The sequence below is a fragment of the Nomascus leucogenys genome, chromosome 22a (genome assembly GCF_006542625.1).
Source record: "Nomascus leucogenys isolate Asia chromosome 22a, Asia_NLE_v1, whole genome shotgun sequence".
NCBI lineage: Eukaryota > Metazoa > Chordata > Mammalia > Primates > Hylobatidae > Nomascus > Nomascus leucogenys.
In genome coordinates, this window is record NC_044402.1 from 5,937,269 (window position 1) to 5,958,310 (window position 21,042).

The 21,042-nt window shown below is 43.8% G+C and overlaps 1 protein-coding gene across 2 annotated transcripts in view; it reads right to left on the reverse strand.

Annotated features, from left to right (window-relative positions):
- Nucleotides 1-21,042, reverse strand: part of EML1 (EMAP like 1) — a 153,247-nt gene that overhangs the window by 17,204 nt on the left and 115,001 nt on the right. For both annotated transcript variants that reach the window (XM_030803302.1, XM_030803301.1), the window contains 8 exons: nt 17,702-17,797; nt 15,944-16,078; nt 15,076-15,175; nt 13,834-13,988; nt 11,073-11,198; nt 10,672-10,803; nt 7,503-7,570; nt 4,462-4,550 (listed from right to left, as the gene is read on the reverse strand). In XM_030803302.1, the coding sequence (XP_030659162.1) occupies nt 4,462-4,550; nt 7,503-7,570; nt 10,672-10,803; nt 11,073-11,198; nt 13,834-13,988; nt 15,076-15,175; nt 15,944-16,078; nt 17,702-17,797 (901 nt within the window). The remainder of the gene's footprint in view (nt 1-4,461; nt 4,551-7,502; nt 7,571-10,671; nt 10,804-11,072; nt 11,199-13,833; nt 13,989-15,075; nt 15,176-15,943; nt 16,079-17,701; nt 17,798-21,042) is intronic.

Below are 21,042 nucleotides of genomic sequence, written 5' to 3' on the forward strand. Positions count from 1 at the left end.
GCCGTGTTTGTGCTAGTGTACACCAGCCTAAGTGACAGAGCGGAAAAAAAAAAAAAAGAAAAAAAAGAAAAGAGAAATCTGAATAGACTTGTGAGAAGTAAAGAAATTGAATTAGTAATTAAAAACCTTCCCACAAAGAAAAGCCCAGATGGTTTCACCAAATTCACATAGATTCTGTCAAATATTTAATATAAAACCAACTTTTCACAAACTCTTTCAGAAAACAGAGGAGAGAACACTTCCTAATTTACTCTGTAAGGCCGGCAGTACTCTCATAACTGAGACAGACAAAGATGCCACAAGAAAAGAAAACTATACACCAATATCCCTTAGAAACATGGAGGCAAAAATCCTTAATAGAATACTAGCAAACATACGTAAAAGAGATTATACACCATGATTAAGTGGAATTTATCACAGGAATGTGAAGCTGGTTTAACATCTGAAAATTAATAAAATGTAGTGATATTAATAAGATGAAGGATGAAACCCACATAATAATCCCAACAGATGCAGAAAAAGCATCTGATAAACTCCAAACCCATTCATGCTAAAACCTCCAAACAAATTAGAAACAGAAGGGAACTTTCTCACTATGATAAAGGGCATCTTTATCCCTCATGATGAAAGACTGAATGCTTTTTCTCCTCAGAAAAAGAGGAAAATTAATGTTGCGATATTAATATAATACTGAAACAACTTTCTGTGGTTTCAGTAACCTGTGGTCAATTGTGGTCTGCAAATATTACGTATAATACAGTATTCTGAAAGAGAAACCATATTCACATAACTCTTATTACAATATATTGTTATATTGTTCTACTTTATTATTATTGTTGTTAATCTCTTACTGTGCCTGATTTATACATTTAACTTTGCCATAGGCATGTATGTATAGGAGGAAACATAGGACACTTAGCGTTTGGTGTTATCCATAGTTTCAGGCACCTGTGTGGGGTCTTGGAAGGTAGCCCCTGTGGATTAGGAGGGACTATTATACTAAAACTAATCAAAGAAGTTTAGAAAGGTCATAGGATATAAGATCTATGTGCAAAATTCAATCCTATTTTTACATACTAGCAGCCAACCAACTGAAAATAAAATTCAGAAAACAATTCCATTCACAATGGCATAAAAAAAAGCTTACTTTGGAATAAATTTAACAAAGGAAGTGCAAGCTTGTACATCAACAACTATAAAGCATTGCGGAGAAAAAGTAAAGACCTAAATAAATGGAGAGACATTCTTTGCTCATGATGAGAAGAGTCACTATTGTCCGGGTGGCAATTTCCCCCATATTGATCTGTAAATTAAACATAATCCCTCTTACAATCCTAACAGGCTTTTCAAAGTTAGAAATTGACAAGCTGGCCTAGTGTGGTGCCTCACACCTGTAATCCCAACACTTTGGGAGGCCGAGGTGAGAGGATCTCTGGAGGCCAGGAGTTTGAGACCAGCCTGGGCCACAAAGTAAGACCCTGTGTCTACAAAAACATTTCAAAAAACAAAATAATTAAAAAAGACAAGCTGATCCTAAAATTTATATAAAATTTTATATATAGTAGGAACCTAAAATAACCAACACTATTTTGAAAAAAACAACAAATTTGCAGCAGTGACACTACTCAATTTGAAAATTTCCTCTAAGGTCATAGTAATCAAGGATGTGGGTTATCGGCCCAAGGATAAACATAGGTGAAGGGGACAGAACTGAGTATCTGGAAGTAAACCTTTACATTTTTGATCAATTGATTTTTGACAAAAGTGTCTTTGATAATTCAACAGGGAAAGACTGTGTTTTCAACAAAAAGTGCTGGGACAACTAGATACCTCTATGCAGAGCAAACAGGCTCTTCCCTCTCACCATCCACAAGAAACAAGTCTAGAGTACTCTTGTAACTCTTGTGTAATTAACTCAAATGGATCATAGACTCGAATGTAAGGGCTAAAACAACTCTTCTAAAAGAAAGCATACGAGGAAATATTCATGATCTTGGATAGGACCCCAAAGGCATGATCCACAAAAGGAAAAATTGATAAACTGAACTTCATCAGAATTAAAAGCTTTTGTGCTTTAAAAAACCCCATTAAGAAAATGAAGGCTGGGCATGGTGGCTCACGCCTATAATCCCAGCAGTTTTGGGAGGCCGAGGCAGGCGGATCACTTGGGCCCAGGAGTTCAAGACCAGCCTGGGCAACATGGCGAAACCCTGTCTCTAACAAAAATACAAAAATTAGCCAGGTGTGGTGGTGTGTGCCTGTGTTCCCAGCTACTTGTGAGGCTGAGGTGAGAGGATTGCTTGGACCTGAGGTCAAGGCTGCAATGAGCCATGATCGTGCCAGTGCACTCCAGCCTGGGTGACAGAGCGAGACGCTGTCTCAAAGAAAAAAAAAAAAAAGATAAGCCATACATTCAGAAAAAATATTTGCAAATCATCTATCTGATAAAGACTGTATATATGGAATACATAAAGAAAACTTACTACTCAACAGTAAGACAAACAGCCCAATTAAAAATTGGCAATATCTGAATAGACATTTCACCAAAGAAGATATTGGAATGACTAATATGCACATTAAAAAATGCTCAATATCAGTAGTCATTAGGGAAACACCAATTAAAACCACAATGAGATGCCATTACACCCTCTTTAGAATAACTATACTCAAAAAGACAATAACAAGTATTGGGAGGATGTGATGATACTAGAACCCTAGCACATGGCTGATGAGAATGTAAAACAGGACAGGCAGTCTGGCAGTTTCATAAAATGTTAAACGTAAGTTTACCATACAATCCATCAATTCCACTCCTAAGAATTTACTCGAGAAATGAAAACAAACACAAAAAGGCATATACATGAATGTTCATAGCATTATTCATAATAATAAAAAACCAGAAACAATCTAAATCCATAAGGCCAGGGTGCAGTGGCTCATGCCTGTAATCCCGGCACTTTGGGAGGCCGAGGTGGGTGGATCATCTGAGGTCAGGAGTTCGAGACAGCTTGGCCAATATGGCGAAACCCCATCTCTACTAAAAATACAAAAATTAGCCAGGTGTGGTGGCATGCACCTGTAATCCCAGCTACTCGGGAGGCTGAGGCAGAAGAATCGCTTGAACCCAGGAGGCAGAGGTTGCAGCGAGGCTCTGTCTCAAAAAAAAAAAAAAAAAAAAAATCCATCATTAACTGATGCATGGATAAACAAGATGTGGTATATATCCATAAAATGGAAAACTACCCAGCAATGACAAGGAATATACTACTGCTCCATGCACAATAACATGGATTAATCTCAAAAACATGATTCTACGTGAATGAAGTCAGATGCAACATATTGTAGGAATCCATTTACACGATATGTCCAGAAAAAGCAATTTTTGGAAACAGAAAACAGATCAGTAGTTTCCTTGGACTGGGGGTGAGGGTGGAAGTGAACTGCTAATGGGCATGGAAGAAACTTTTTGGGTGATGAAAAGGTTCAAAAACTGGACTGTAGTGATGGTTGTTGCATAGCTCCACAAGCTTATAAAGAATCAATGAGTTGTACATTTATAATGGTTCATTATTGTATGTAAATTACTCCTCAATAAAGCTGTTAAAAAGAGTCCTCATCTTTTTGGCATATACTCAATTATTAACAGATGAAATGATGAGATGTCTGGGAACTGCTTCAGAATATGGGAGGCGGGTGGTGGGTGGGGCTACAGACGGAGGAAACTGGCTGAGAGCTGATCATCATTGAAGCTGGCGGATGAGTACACGGGGTTCATTATTCTATTCTGTTTAATTTTGTCTATGTTTGAAATTTTCCATAACACAAGCACAGTGACCCAAAGGAGGGAAAAGAACCCTAAATGCCATAATTATGTGCATGTCTAATTTAAATTTTACTCTGAGGAGGCTTGTGAAATTTTTTCTTTAAAGACACTGACACAGAATCTCAATTCTGTTGTGATTTTAAAGTAGTGAATACAATAGCAAAGACATGGAATCAACCCAAATGCCCATCAGTAGTAGACTGGATGAAGAAAATGTGGTATATATACACAGTGGAATACTATGCAGCCATAAAAAGGAACAAGACCATGTCCTTTGTGGGGATATGGATGGAGCTGGAAGCTGTTATCCTCAGCATACTACTGTAGGAACAGAAAACCAAATACCGCATGTGCTCACTTATAAGTGGGAGCTGAATGATGAGAACACGTGGACACACTGGGCGGGGAACAACACACATTGGGGCCTGTTGGAGGGGGGCAAGGGGGAGGGAGAGCATCAGGAACAACAGCTAATGGGTGCTGGGCTTAATACGTGGGTGATGGGTTGATCTGTGCATTAAACCACCATGGCACACGTTTACCTATGTAACAAACCAGCACATCCTGCACATGGACTCCGGAACTTAAAATAAAAGTTGATTAAAAAAAATAAAGTAGTGAATGGTTTGGAGTCTAACCTGGTGAGTATCGCATTACAGAGAGCTGTTCGTTTCCATCTGTGTGAACGGTGACCAAGTCTTTTGTTTCTGTGTCAAACACAAACCACCTGTTATCAACATGAGAAAAAGCACAGTAAGTTGTTTAATGAGGAAATGAAGATTATGACAATAGTGGGATGAATAAAAATCATTAATCATAAAAGCTTAATACTCGGAATTTGCTTAATAAGAAAGCTTGTTCCCAGCTTTTATTCAAAGAAAATTTCCTATATGTAAGCATTTTCTAATGAAAGGAACAGCATATTGGCTAGCATTCAAAACTATGCCATTATCAACACTATGACATGGTTTCTCTGTGTTTGTGCTATGTCATTTCCACATGGAGAGAAAGCGCTGGGCAGGGTAGATTCCAATACCTAGTGCCAGGGCATATGGTGAGGGGAAGCAGTGAAGGACCACCTGCAAGAGCTCACCCAGGTTTCCAGGGCGAAGCAGGACCATGCAGGAGGATGGGGCTGGGACAACTCCGGGGTGGTGGTGTTCCCAGTGGTGCTGCAGAGAGAGCAGGCCGAGAGTACAGGCCTTATGGGGATGCCACCCTGCAACCAACAGGGCGAGGGAAAGCACAGAGCAAATGGGAGAAATCGGAGTGGAGGACTGGTCTTCTGACTTCACCTCGCTGGGCCATTTCCTCAGTGGTGAGTTGGGGAGAGGAGCCCAGGTCCACTTCGCAGGCTCAATATTAAAGTCGAATGATAATGGACGTGGAAGTGCTTTGTATCCTCTGATAAGCACACAGTACCCATTAAATGTGTGTTAACATCAGAATGACTGAACTCTCCTGCCTGTTATATTCTCAAGGGGTGGTGGTGAGCCCCTGGTGTTTTAAGGATAAATGGAATGCGGATAAATGGATAAGTGGATAAGGATAAATGGATAAACTGTTGCTGCCGTTTCTAACCTGCGTGAGGACATCCCATCAGCATGTCCACTGATGCAGAGTGAGTATCCCTTGTCTTCCACAGGAGCCCCGCTAGCCATGCATTGTCAGATGTCCTGCCCCCCAGAAATGTGGATTTTGCTTCTCAGTGCCAATTTCTTGCATCTTCAACAACTATTTACCTTTAATGTGCTATTTAACCTTAATAGAGGCTGGGGCTGATTAGAACATGGCTTTGAAGTGTCCTGTTAAATCAACAGCATCGGGAGCTAAGCCCAACCTAGGACCTGAGTGGCAAGAGGTACAGATGAGGGGCTGGATTAGGTGACCTGATCCGTCTCCTCCACCACGGGAGGAGAATCACCACTGTGATTCTGAGCACTGTCACCATGTCCTACATGCACAGTAGGCATGCTGGCATCTGTCAGCTTATTGGGAGGCCAGTCATCAGAAGGTGGGAGCCTGATGAGTTAGAAGCTTTAGCTGTCTCAAAGCAAGTCAAATGAGAGGTGGTGTGTGTGTGTGTGTGTGTGTGTGTGTGTATGTATGTATGTCTGTGTGCGTGTGTGTGGCTATACAAACGTTTTCATGAAGAATGCTGTTGGCTAGGTGGAGCCCAATACTTAATATATTGCTACCTATGACCTACAAAGGGCTACCCTTTCTTTATCCACACAGGCTCTGCAGTCATAGCAACAGAATCTAAGTGCTACACTTTTTAGAGAGGAAGGGTGGGAGGAAAAATATTTGACTGAAACCACAGTAAATGTATACAGTACAATGAGCAGCATAAATGTTCAATCAAAACCCAGAAAGCAATGATAATAATAACCCCCGCAGTGCCGGATGGGCAGCCCCGGCAGGTGCTGTGTGCACTGTCTCCTTCGATCCTCAGTGCAACACAGCCAGGCAGGGAATATCACAATTTACAGAAAAAGAAACAAATTCGGAGAGCTTATGTAACTGGCTCAAAGACACTGCTGCTAAGTGGCAAAGCCGAGCTGCAAACACAGACCCACCATCCGGTGTGTAGGAGGTGTCAGGTGAATAGGTATTAACTCAATTGGAATATGAGGCTCAGGGTCTGGGCAGTTCCTAAAATTTTGAAAGGGCAGCTAGAAAAAGCATTTATTTTCTATTTTTAATTTTTTTTTTAGAGATGGGGTCTCGCTCTGTGGCTTAGGCGAGGGTACAGTGGTGCAATCAGTGCGATGCAGCCTCGATCCCCTGATCTTAAGAGATTCCCCTGCCTTAGCCTCCTGAGTAGCTAACACAGATGTGGACCACCATATCCAGCTCAATTTTAAATTTTTTATAGAGATAGGGTCTTGCTATGTTGCCCAGGCTGGTCTTGAACTCCTAGCCTCAAACGATCTTCCTGCCTAGGCCTCTCAAAGGGTTGGGATTACAAGTGTGAGCCACTGTGACCAGGAGTAGAAAAAGCATTTTTAAATGCTCAGCACTTTGAAATGTCTTCTTGCTTCATTCCAAAATCAAGGCTCCTCCCACAGCCTCAAGATCAGGGCTTGAGAAGCTCCACAGATCCTCTGAGACTGTAGGCAAAATGTGTGTGTGGCTGGGTGTGGTGGCTCATGCCTGTGATCTCAGCACTTTGGGAGACCGAGGTGGGAGGACTGCTTGAACTAGAGTTCAAGACCAGCCTGGGCAACACAGTGAGACCTGTGTCTCTACAAAAGATAAAATATTAGTTGAGCATGGCAGTGCATGCCTGTAGTCCCAGCTACTTGGGAGGCTGAGGTGGGAGGATCACTTAAGCCCTGGAGGCTGCAGTAAGCTGTGATTGTGCCACTGTACTCCAGTCTGGGTGACAGGGTGAGACCTGTCTCAAAAAACAAACAAAAAAAGTATGTGTGTCTAGTGGAGGTAGAGGGTCCTTTTCCAGGAGAGAGGGTCTACAGCTTTCCTCAGATTTCCCCAAGGCTGAAAATGTAATGGGCCACTGTTTCAAGTTTTGCTTTTAACTTAATTCTTGGTAAGTCATTAGAAGCTGTGAACATGCAGCCAAGAGCTGAACGGGGGCCCGTTTCTGGGGAAATAGAAACAACAGGCCTCTTTTCCATGAGCTTTGCAAGCACAAGCCCTGCTGGCATGGACTTACCTCCCAGTGAGTGTTCCGACTGCAACCACAGACCCTGAAGGATGAAAACCAGAAGACTGAGCTGGATCCTAAAATATTTTAAAGGAAGTGTAAATTGATGAACAGATAGAACACTATAGCATAAAACACACACACACACAAGTGTGTGCGTGCACACACAAACCCTCACACTTCTAATTCCTTAGGGATATATGGCTCTATTTGAAAAGTCTCTTTTCTAGAGAAAAATGTTTTCCTACTTGAATGAATGCTGTGTTTCAATAATGCTAAATTTCTACCCACCCCCACCCTTTTTTGAGGCAGGATCTCACTCTACTGCACAGGCTGGAGTGCAATGGCACAATCATGACTTATTGTAGCCTTGACCTCCCAGGCACAAGTGAAACTCCTGGCTCAGCCTCTGAAGCAGCTGGGACTACAGGTGTGTGTCACCACACCTGGCTAATTTTTTTATTTTTTATTTTGTAGAGATGGAGTCTTCCTATGCTGCCCAGGCTGGTCTCGAACTCCTGGGCTCAAGTGATCCTCCTGCCTCTGCCTCCCAAAGTCCTGGGATTATAGGTGTAAGCCATTGAGCCTGACCTAAATTTCTATCCTTTTAGGATTTTTCCCTTTTTGTCTTATATCCTCTCATATCTACAGTAATCTGATGAAAGACAGGCAAATGCCCTTCTACAAAGTCACAGCTTATAGAACACAGCCCCTTCAGTTGACTCCCTGTGCTGAGTGGTAAGCTCATCGAATAGTGTACCCGATTGCTCCGGAAAGACAACCACGGCACCCAACTCCATGACACGGAGACTGGGTGAGTGCCCACTGGATGCAAAACACTATGGAGGCCTGGAAGGATCACGAGATGAGCAAGGCATGTTCTAGGTTTTGATCCAGTGGAACACACACACAATTGTCACTAACTCAGATACAAGATGGAATGATCCATGAAAGAGATACAAATCAAGGTGCCGTGGAATCACAGGGGAGGGAGGGATGAGGTGACACTGGGAAGCTGGGCCAAGGCTTCGCGGGGCAGACGACTGGACTTGGGCCTCCCAGGAGAGGAAGAATGATCACTGGTGAAGGTGAGATGTGGCCACTCCAGTCGTTTTTTGGACCACGGTGAAGGGGGCAATAATATCATAAAAGTGATGGAAGCAACACAGCTCTGGGCATATTTGAGGAATGGCAGATAAGTCAATGGGTTTACAGCACAGAGTATATGACACTAGTGATGTCACTGCCATGGTAAGGACTTTGATCACTAGGAAATAAGAACACTTTGAATGGTCTTGTCCTTTCAATAAAAAGAGTGACATGATTGAATGTGTGTTTTAGATAAAGGGCACTTGGCAGGAGTGTTTAGGATGAAGACAGAAGAGATTAAGGAAGATCAGGAAGAAAAGTAGCAATGGGAATCTAGGAGGGAAAACAGGACGCCCTGAGATCCACTGGATAATCTAAAAAACCAAGAGAAAGAAACTTGATATATGATTACATTATTTCAATGCTTTCTTTCTACAGTGGGAGCTGTAATTAAGCTCAGAGCTGCCATTAATATACAAACAGAAATCGTGTTCACTTGAAGCTTTACCATTTACAAAGCACTTCTGTCTGTGTCATTCATCTGGGCCTCGTAACAATTTTGAGATGTGGGCACTGAGTTACAGATGTCCAGGGTCACAAGGCCAGTAGGCAGAGGAGCCAGAACTTCATTGCAGTTCCCTGGCTTCCAGTTTAGAGCTCCGACCCTTATGTTAGGCTAAATGATTGACAGCCTGGTAAAGGAGCTGTCATTGCCTTCAGCCCTCCTGGACCACCAGGGCATAGGTAGAACATATAACACTGTTTCCTTTAGCCCCTTCCTGCCATCGCGGGCCACACCTGCTCTCTGAGTGGCAGTGCCTGCCCCTTGGGCCCTTCCACCTCACAGCTCAGCTGGCCACCAGTGACCAGCACCCCTTCAGTGAAAATGAAGGGAAGGGAGCCGAAACTTGGACCTAGCACCTGGGACATGCCAGTAACTCTACGGGGGAATGAAAGTATGATGTGTTGGTTTACAGAAGGGCTATTTCCTCTGTGCAATGGGATTGCACAGATCATTAGGGCACCGGCAACAGAGAATGAGCTTCCGATTCGCTGCAGTGCAATGCAGTGGAAAGAACCAGAGTTTAGGAGTCAGACTGAGCTGGGTCCTAACACTGGCTAGGTCACTCACTAACTTAGTGACCTTGGCAAGTTATTTAACTTCTCTACACCTCAATTTCCTAATCAATAAAATCAGAGTTAAAGAAAACCTCTTCAACCTGCAGAGTTGCTACGGGGATTAAGGATAATACACGCACAGTGCTTGGCATGCAGTCAGTGCTCAAGTAATATACATGGGGAAAGGGCATTTCAACACTCTGACAGGTCCTCAGAGTTTCTTTTGCAAAATTCACAGAGATGTTGACTTTTTTTTTTTTTGAGACAGAATTTCACTCTTGTTGCCCAGGCTGGAGTGCAATGGCGTGATCTTGGCTCACTGCAACCTCCACCTTCCGGGTTCAAGCAATTCTCCTGCCTCAGCCTCCCAAGGAGCTGGGACTACAGGCATGCACCACCATGCCCGGCTAATTTTGTATTTTTAGTAGAAACGAGGTTTCTCCATGTTGGTCAGGCTGGTCTCGAGCTCCCAACCTCAGGTGATCCGCCTGCCTTGGCCTCCCAAAGTGCTGGGATTACAGGCGTGTGCCACCGTGCCCAGCTGACTTTCAAACGAAAGTTCACTTTACCATCAAACTCAAAATGTACAGATATATTCAATCATGTGTTTAGTACAGCTTGTAAATTCCCATTCAAAGGGTACACTGTAAATAGAATGCAGGCTCATAACAAGTATTTTTCAGCTCTTAAGATGGTTGAGAGACTGTACTTGGAAAATCTGACAATAAGCTCAGACAGAACAACTTGTCAGAAAATTTCAACAGTAAACTTCAAAATTACAGGCTGAGGCCACTTGAGGCAATGTTAAAAGTAACACTGTTAAATGCAATTGCAATGTTAAGGCAACTCTAAATAGATAAATAACATTTGCTTTGGGACAACTTTATATCACTGTTGATTTCATGTAAAAAATAAACATGTTCCAGATGAATTTCTGTAAGAAAAATGGAAATGTAATGTGCATGTTTACCTCTATTATTTTGTCCCAGACGGGACGGTGACCCACAGCGTCCCAGAGAGTGGCATGCTTGTCATGCCCACAGGTCAAGAACTGAGGTTTTGAGGCATGGATGGCCAGTCCCCAGAGCTCATCAGTGTGACCCTACAAATAACCAAGACAAACAGAAGTGCTCTGAGATACTACAGTCCGCACTCAGGAGCCGTAAGGGATGAGGAACCGAGCCTTCATGCTGACTTCATAACTGCTTTCAACAGTCTCCTCCCATCTTCCAGCAGCCACTGACACTCTGGGGTGGAGGAAGGTTATCATAGTATAAAGCACAGTAATGAGCACCTGATTGTAATGCTTGATTAGAGTCTGATAGAATGCAAAATGAGAGTGTTTGCTGGGCCTGCTGAGCGGGATCGTACCTGAGTAATGGGTGTGAAGTCCCCTGACAGAGTGCCCTGCAGGACAAAGTTTCGAGTTGTGCCAATCAAGATCACATCACCTTTCCCCTCGGCCACTGTCCGTATTGGACCAAACTGTTCTGGAATCTGCATTGAAAAGTCATATGAAAAGAAAAGATGTACAATTTCATTCAGTTGTTAGCTCGGTCATTCAAAACACTTATCATAATGATAGTCCCTATAACAGTTTTATATACACATATGTATATACATATAATGTACATTCAAATATATATGTTGTATACACATACATACGGAGAGTTTCACATAGATAGATACCACAGCTGGCCAGGTGCAGTGGCTCACACCTGTAATCCCAGCACGTTGGGAGGCCAAGGCAGGCAGATCACCTGAGGTCAGGAGTTGGAGACCAGCCTGGCCAACATGATGAAACCCCGTCTCTACTAAAAATACAAAAATTAGCTGGGCGTGGTGGTGGGTGGCTGTAATCCCAGCTACTTGGGAGGCTGAGGCAGGAGAATCACTTGAACCCAGAAGGTGGAGGTTGCAGTGAGCCGAGATCACGCCACGACACTCCAGCCTGGGTGACAAGAGCGAAACTCCATCTCAAAAAAACAGATACCACAGGCAACTGTTGAGTGACTGATCAAAACCCTAAGCCTTACTTTTAAACTACAAACATTTTATATATCTTTATATATCTTAGAAGCATCAGCAAGAATGAGGTTAAGAAAAAGCATTTTCCTCAACAAAATTTAAAAATAAGGAATGCTACTGGTTAGTTTTCTCTTTACTTTTTACAATTTCTGATAGCAACAGTAGATACAATTCGGAAAGTAAAGAATAACATAGGCCAGGCGTGGTAGCTCACATCTGTAATCCCAGCACTTTGGGGGGCCGAGGTGGGTGGATTGCTTGAGCCCAGGAGTTCCAGACCAGCCTGGGCAATATAGCGAGTCTCCATTTCTACCAAAAATACAAAAAAAAAAAATTAGTTGGGTATGGTGGTGTGTATAGTCCCAGCTACTCAAGAGGCTGAGGTGGGAGAATCACTTGAGCCTGGGAGGCAGAGGATGAAGATCACGCCACTGCACTCCAGCCTGGGTGACAGAGCCAGACCCTGTCTCAAAATAATAATAATAATAATATTAATAATAATAACAACAACATAACACTGCCATAACACAACTTAAAATGGTAAGTTCTTTGGCAATGTCACTCTGTTCAGTTTAAAAATCAACATAAACATATGGAATAATCTAAATGTTAAGAGACAGAATTACAAAGTACACCCATTAAGAACAATTTGCTATGATGAAGAAACAGTTCTTGTACTATAAAAAGAACAAATGCTGCAGCTTGACCCTGGCGGATTGCTGTTAGGCTCTCCCGTTCCAGGATAGAAGCAGCCTCCCCTCACACATTCTCCAGTGTGGCTTGTTAGCACAGATTTGAGTCAAGCTGATGATGACCCATGCTAATGAGGAGGAATCAGATACTAACAAACAGTGAATAGCTTTTATGAAATTAGATGGGGCTTTGGAGCTTTCTCTACAGTTATAATATGACTTGGGCATGTCTATGACTCTAGCAATTCACAATATGTTCAACCAAATGCTGGTCAAATCTTATTATTAAAAATGTTCTCACAACAGAATCTCCATGCAAGGGTAAGTGATTTCCAAAGCTCAGATGAAGAACTTCCTTTATTAAGGGAAATAATCAACAGAACCAAATTTTCACACTGCCAGAGGGTGGCGCCATGTTGCTCTCTGATGTAAAATATAAGTGTTTTGTGTGTATCTGGGTTCAAAGTCCTAAAGTCTGTCCATTCTAAGCTAGGGATGAAAAGCATCACCCTTCAGAATGAGACCAATTTTGCAGTGTCTGCTCACGATTTCCTGGAATCTGGTGGAGAAAATTCACTGAGTGGGTAGAAGGAATATTAAATATCTTGCCTCTGGTGCCTACTGGAATGCAGGGCTGCCAAGTAGATAATGGGGAGGTACACTGGGTATCAAAAGGAGTCACAGCCCTGGGGAGCACATTGGCACTTAGCTGAGTGCCATGTGCAAAGTAGATACTCAACAAATACTAGTTCACTCAATGCAATAATGTCTCCAAAATAACATGCTAGAAATTAAAAATTAAAGGAGGCTGGGCGTGGTGGCTCACGCTTGTAATCCAGCACTTTGGGAGGCTGAGGTGGGAGGATCACTTGAGCTCAGGAGTTCCAAACCAGCCTGGGCAACATCTCTACAAAATTAAAAAAATTAGCCAGGTGTGGTGGTGTGTGTCTGTAGTCCCAGCTACTTGGGAGGCTGAGGTGGGAGGATCGCTTGAGCCCAGGAGGGGGAGGTTGCAGTAAACTGTGATCGCACCACTGCACTCCAGCCTGGGTGACAGAGCCAGACCCTGCTCTAAAAAAAAAAAGAAAAAGAAAAAAAAGAAAAAGAAAAAGTTAAAAGAGAAGACAGATTTTTATAATAAATCAAAATGTGGGTAACAGTCCCGTGGAAAATTGAGAATAAAAATGTTCTAAATATGAAGTGTGTTACAACCTCAAGTTTTATAAACCTAATTCTATTTTATTAGTTATATTTAACCTGCCTCCAGGATTTTAATAAAATACATTGCTCCCATATAATGTGATTTCACCTAAACAATTTTCAAAACTGTAAGCTACAGATTTCAAACTAATAAAAAAAGGATAATAGTTTAAGGTTAAAAACAAATTTTAGCAATAGCCTTGATGACTTACCTCTGTTTTACGAAGTTTTTGATAGTTTCCGCTCCAAGAAATGAGCTTTCGGTCTTTCCCACCTCCCGATACCAGTGTGCCATCTCTTAACATACAAAGTGCAAAAATGCCACCCTCATGGGCCCCTTGAACTGCATAGCTTATTCGATTTGTACCTAAACACACCAAGAAAACCATCATTAGCACATCGTCAAAAGGTTGCCTCTGCCCATTTTCTAATCTCATCCGACTTTGGTTTATTTAAAAGGCAATATTGTCCGTGAGCACAACATTGCAATATGAATCTATGAAGGAACCAATTTCTAGACGTTCGCAGAGCACCAGACAAGCATGAAATGGGTTACCTTAGAATGAAGGAAAATACGCATTGTTGAAGCCGCATAGTTGAAGCACCATGCGGCTGAGAATGTGGGCTCGGAGTTTAGATCCCAGCTCTCTAGTGAGCTGTTTCTCTGGATAAATTGCTTAGTTACTTTACCCTCAGTTCCCCCTTGGTGGAATGGGGCTGCTGCTTACCCTGCAGGATTGTTCTAAGGATTAAGTGAACAGTGGATAAGACACCTAGCGCCAAGAGCAGCAGGGATACTGGAAACGTCACCATATGCTTCTGAAATTGCATTTACAAGTCTGTCTCCACCTTCAGCCCCAACTCAAACTCTAAGATCCTTGAGAAAAGGGATGGTGGATTTTCCCTTTTTTCCTGTCACGGGGTAAGTGCTCATAAATGCTCACTGGACTTAACTGAACGCAGGCTTTCTGAGTGATGCATCACCTCCCTTAGCAAACTGTTTGCTCACAGACAGCAGGGGATTTGGGTCTGACTCAGTTGTATGTTCACAGTGTCTAGCACATAATTAGCTTTCAATAAATGTCTGCCAAATGCTAGATAAATCAGGATAGTTACTTGAGTATTTTACAGACCTGTAAGTAGTCATTAATTTCATCATTATAATCTGTCAGTGGATTTCCTAATAAAGCTATTTAATTCTATCATAATAGCTTGGGCTTAAAGAGCCTTTCAGAATGTTGTAAGGTCAGTAACTCTTACTATTCTCTGCTTTTCCTCTGTTCTAGTTTTATGGTTTCAAGTTACACATGCACATATGTATGTGTGTGTCTCTGTAACTTGCAACTGAATCCTACTCCTGTACATTGTATTAATAGACAATTCTTAGAGCACTCATGTTTGATCTCTCACAGCATTACCAAAAACCACTGGATTTGGGAACAATCACTTATTACCTTTTCCCCATACCAAGATGTTACCACTTGAATCTCCAGTAATGGTGTCACCGTTTTCAGAGAAAGTCACACAGAGGACAAACTTTGGCTTTTCTTGTTTCTGTAGAATGTAGTAAAAAAAAATTATATATATATATATATTTAATCCATACAAAATATATATTCCAGACAACCTTTCATTTGTACTAATAACATCTAGATTCGCAGTGGTCCCAAGCTGGATAGTGTCAGCTTCTGTAACCACCCTGCACACCTTGCATGTCTGTCTACTATTACATAACTTCTGCTGTGAGATTAACTGCTCTAAGACAAAGCGATTTCTAGCAACCCCAAGTGGCTGGGGAATCATAAAGCTGCATACAGCAAGTGGAGGAGGGTACTGACCGGGGAGAAGGGTGGGGCTATGCTGTCAGCCTAAAGGGCAGGGTCCAAGCACCAGAATAAAGGGGTCCTCGAAATAAGCCTCAGGGAGGTGGTGGCAGATGGACCCCCAGGAAGAGGTGCTGTCCCCTGGTGCTCTCACAGCCCCACAACGTCCAGACAAAAGGCACAGGGAGTCTCTATTGTCCTTTGCAAAGGCAGGTTGCCTGCCTCCCGATGACTTCATCTTCTGATACTCTCTGCAGCCAGTGCCACTGTGGGAGGCTTGGGGCTCCCTGGGTCCAGGTCCTTTCCCTGCCCTCCATGCAGGCTTGCTCTGTCCTTTTCTTCACTTCATGACCAGTGTTACCTACCAGGTGTGACGCGCTCCCCAACTATGTGAGGGATCCCAAGGGATTGTGTTGATCACCACAGCCCCCAGACAGATGCATCCAGCCAATCACACATACCAGAGAAAAATAAAGCAAAAATCATAATTTGACTTTACCTCGAATAATCCTTGCTTCTTATTAAGGGAGCTTCCTTCTAGTGTCCAAAAGTAGAGATGTGATTTTCCACAGGTAACTATGATGTTGGTGTCCGTGGGGTGGAAATCCGCAGCAAACACAGCTTCATTAGAGCACTAGAGGAAAAACAGGGACTCAGATGCCTCACATCTCTTAAGACGCGTCTTAAGAGACATGTAGGAAAACAAGTAAAATCTGAGCCACAAATAAATAAGAAATTTAAGGCAAGCACAATGCCTATTATTTCCCCCATTGAATCCATCTTGCTAAAAACATCAAGCGTATGCTGGTGCGGGCCTTAATACCTCCTGCTTGTCTGTCTGCCCCACTGGACAATGAGCCCTTGAGGACAGGAAGCACCCGAGATTCCTCTGTCTATGCCAGGGCCTCTCCCAGGGCCAGGCATGGGGCGGGCCTGCAGCATGCTTTGCTGAGGAGGGAGCTGGGACCAGAGGGACTTTAGAACGCAAGCATTTGCTCTCATCTGCTAGTCATGGGTTCCCAGTCTGGCTGAACAAATGGAATCACCAGAAATGGTAAAATGCAGATCTCTAGGCCTCACCCACTATCTAGTAAATGTTGTCTTCAGGGAGGGCCCTGGAATGGATTTTACAAAGGTCCATTGTTCCTGGCTGACTCTGCTGCCCGTTTGCCCAGGGAGTCCCTCCTGCGTCTGACTCCTGGGACTCTGCCTGTGGCTTGGTGACGCGGCCTGTGGTCCCATGGAGTAGATCTAGCACTTCAGGTGCCACCTCCACCACCTTCAGCCCACACCCTAACTTCCAAGACCCACACCTTGGCCTGCTGGATCGGGCTCTGATCACTGCTTCTATTTAATAATGCAGTTACACATTCTTGAGCCTGGATAATAACCTGCCTCTGATGCCTTCCAACCTAGCAACATAGCAAGAAGAACTTAAACACCTGCCCAGAATATCAGAAGGTAGCGCTAGGCATGAACACAGGTGTCAGGGAACAAGCCTGGTTAGAATACAAGGTCTGCCTCCCAGACACGCAGGAGAGAAAGTTAGGTGAGTAAGGTTATCTAAGGTTAATAGATGCAAAGATGAGAAATCTGAATTCAATTCTATAAAAATAGGGATCCGATAGAAAATAGAAATAGAAAAAGGTCAGTCAAGGCAAGGGAATTTGACATATTGTGCAAAATGGATTAGAGGCGGTCAAAGAAGTCCCAAGGGGCCCCTCGCAGGAAGAATCCTGTTGGGAAGGATTTGGGGTTTAGCTCGGGGCTCCCGCTGGTCTTTCCTGAGTCTGTTCCACTTTGGAGGAGCCCCTGTGCTGGCGGCCCCTGCCCATACCTGCCCTTCCCGCAGCTGCAGGGGCTCGGGCAGCGAGCCCACCTCACGCCTGAGCACATTTCCGGGCCTCCACGCGCCGTGCAAGCACATGGCAGGCACTCGGGGTGTGCCAAGCAAATGAAAGAAATAGCCAGCAAATACATGACGGGATGAATTAAAAGGGTAGTGGCTATGAAATGAGGAAGAAAACAATCTTACAGACATGGTGAAAAGAGAAAAAACCCTAACAGGACCTGGGGTCAAAATCCCATGACGGGAGAGGGATCGGGGCCAAACGATTCTAAGGTGAAGGTGTCATACACAAGGGCTGGGGTGGGAACGGGCCCTGGAATGAGCCCGCTGAAAGGGGGCTACCACTACGCCAGGGCGGCTCTGAATGGGAAAATGTTAATGCAGCCCGAAAAAGGCTTGGAGCATGACCTTCACGTCTGCCAGTTTTTCTTCTTTCTGCCAGTCCCATACAGAGAGCACATGGTCATTGGAGTCATCCACAGCACAGAGATTGGTTCCTCCATTCTGAAAAGAAAGTTATTCACAGGAAGACTGTGTCTGAGAATAAAGTGGGTTGAACATGATTAAAAATAAACATCAAATTTTATTTTTAATAAAGAGTCTGCTACATTGTAGTTAAAGAATACTCATCCATTGCTTTTGAGACCTGCTTTCTTTCTTTCTTTTTCTGGAGACAGGGTTTTGCTCTGTCATCCAGGTCACAGTGCAGTGGTACAATCATGGCTCTCTGCACCCTTGACCTCCCAGGCTCAAGCAATCCTCCTACCCCAGCCTCCCATGTAGCTGGGACCACGGGTGTGTATCACCACTCCCAGCTACTCTTTATTATTATTATTTGTAGAGATGGGATATCCCTATGTTGCCCAGGCTGGTCACAAACTCCTGGGCTCAAGCAATCCTCCTACTTCAGACTCCTAAAGTGCTGGTTAGAAGGTGCGAGCCACTGTGCCTGGCTGAGCCACTAGGCCCGGCCGAGACATGCTTTCTTGACCAGACAGAAAGAGCAGGTAAATGATGGGGAATGAAGAAACAGGAGTTGAGGAAGAGAGGGGCCAGTGGGGTGTCTCTTCACTACTGGGTTCCATGAAAACAAGAGCCCCTCCTAGAGCAGACAGTGCCCGCAGCAGGCACGGCACAGGGGCTGTTAGCAGCTGTGAACGTGGCTGCTGTGGGGCTGCACAATGCCTCCGCTCTGGGGGCCTGAGTGCACGGAGGTCTTTTCATGTGAGCACGTGCACATCCGTGTGAATATGGGTTTCTGAAGTGGTTGAAGTGGTTTAAAAGAGTGTGGGGTGGGTCTGCTGAACCAGCACGTCCTGAGGAAGCCTGGAAGATGACAAGGCTCTGTCCGACCCCTGCTTGCAGCCAGGCTGCCCGCCAGCCACGTTGGGATTGTCAGAGGCGCTTGAATCAGAGCAACTCCATCTTGAATGGGGGCTGGGTAAAATAAGGCTGAGACCTACCGGGCTGCATTCCCAGATGGTTAGGCATTCTAGATCACAGAATGAGATAGGAGGTTGGCACAAGACACAGGTTATAAAGACCTTGCTGATAAAACAGCTTGCAGTAAAGAAGCTGGCTAAATCCCACCAAAACCAAGACGGCAGTAAGAGTGACCTCTGGTCGTCCTCACTGCTACACTCCCACCAGCACCATGACAGTTTATAAATGTCATGGCAACGTCAGGAAGTTAACCTATATGCTCTAAAAAGGGGAGGCATCAATAATCCATCCCTCGCTTAGTATATCATCAAGAAATAACCATGAAAATGGGCAACCAGCAGCCCTCGGGGCTGCTCTGTCTATGGAGTAGCCATTCTTTTATTCCTTTACTTTCTTAAAAAACTTGCTTTCACTTTATGGAATTGCCTAGAATTCTTTCTTGCGTGAGATCCAAGAACCCTCTTTTGGGGTCTGGATCGGGACCCCTTTATGGTCACATCTTTCTGGTGACCATGAAGCAATGATACTGAGGAAACCCCCAACCCAAAGGCTGACACTGGGTAAGTGGTGGGGTCTGGTGACATCTTTCTGGGGACCACAGAAGGGACAATACTGAGGAAACCTCCAATCCAAAGGCTAACTTTAGTAAGTGGTGGGGTCTGGTAACATCTTTCTGCTGAACCCCAAAGGGATGATACTGAAGAGACCCCTGATGCAAAGAAAAATCATCTGTACACACCAAATGGCTGATTTTGGGTAAGTGGGGTGCATACAGCCGGGAAAGGACGAGATTGGGTTAGAGGCCCAACTTAGGAGTCTCTCCTAAGACAGAGTGGGTTAAAGGCCCCTCTTAATAAAAGGCAAGGATGCTTGACAGACCTTGGGTTCCAGGCCCAACTTAGGAAGGTTAGAGTCCTTTCTAAGATTTAGGGGGTTAGAGGCCCCTCTCAGTAAAGTCCCTTTCAGCTAAGAACAGGCTTGGCACTATGGGATGTCAACTGCTATTATCTTTGGATTAATCTGCCTTGCACTCTTTGCTGATGGCTAAGGGTGACAGAATTAGGCATGTACAAGATCATGGGACATGGGGAGCTTTTTCCTCCCCAAAAGGGGAAATTTAAGAGCTGATGGGACTGCTGGAAAAGATCCCTTCGTTATCAACAAGCAGCCACCTGAACTTTTCAGTGTCACTAGAGTGGGCAGTTCTCTGGCCTCCCTGAGCTCTTCGCCTTCCCCGCCCTGCCACAGGCAATGCTTTTCTCTCTCTCCTTTCCCTTTCTTATGTTTTCTATTACTCAGGGCCACCATCTTGCCCAGAGACCGTAAGCTGAAGCTCCTGGTTGGAGGCTGGATTAACAATGATGGGGCCAACCAGGGGCATGTCTGAGCCCTGCCAGTTTGATATTGGGTGCTAAGCTGAATGGCTAATGTCTATGTTTTGTCACACATATTTCGCTCTGGCCAGGATGGAAAAAGATAATTTTCCTTTATGATGTGGCTTGGCCCCCAGGGCTGTGGTGCAGCCAGCCGGATCACTAGGGCCGCCTCAGGGAAAGGGAACCCGGAAGCCTGGCATGCCAGCAAAAGGGTAAGAATTTCTTACCAGACTTCTGGCCTTTCTCTCTCTCCTTCTCTCTGTGCAAACTGGTTGAATGAATGGTAAAAATCACTATTTATCTCCTGTAAAGTTTTGATTAATGGGAAAAAAGGATTTGTGAGGGTAATCTTAAGCTGTAGAGAACCTGTTGTACTTTGTGTTATAAATGTGTCTTCTATATCATTCTGTCATAAAGAGGGGTACCATAGGATAGAATGTGAGCCTAGGACCCTATAAGCCCACTGTTCAAAGTAGCACAGCAAACTGGCCAGTTATAAATTTTGTGGCAGGTTCCTGAAAAAAAACTGGATAAAGTTTCTCTCTTATCTTGTTTCATGTGCTTGGGAGCTTGACCTCGTAACACGTGGCAGTACTTTATCTTGGTCTCTGCCATCACAATGGCAGCCTGGGATCAGGGTTCAATTCCTGGCTTAGGGAATGAGTCCTTTATTTTCTGTCTGTGTATTTACATGTATTATGTGTGTGATGTTTATATATGAAAGAGCTTTAATTGGTGTAATAATAATAAGCTTAGATCAAATGTTTTGTAAGAAAAGTAAAAAGTGTAATGCCTTTCAGTTCACACGACTTCAGTAATTTTTGGGAAATAAAAACAGTTTTACATGTAAGGTGTATAAAGAAAGTGAAATGTGTTTTGGTAATAGATTATAAGAAGGCATGGAAATGTGGACTTTTTTTGCCTAGATTA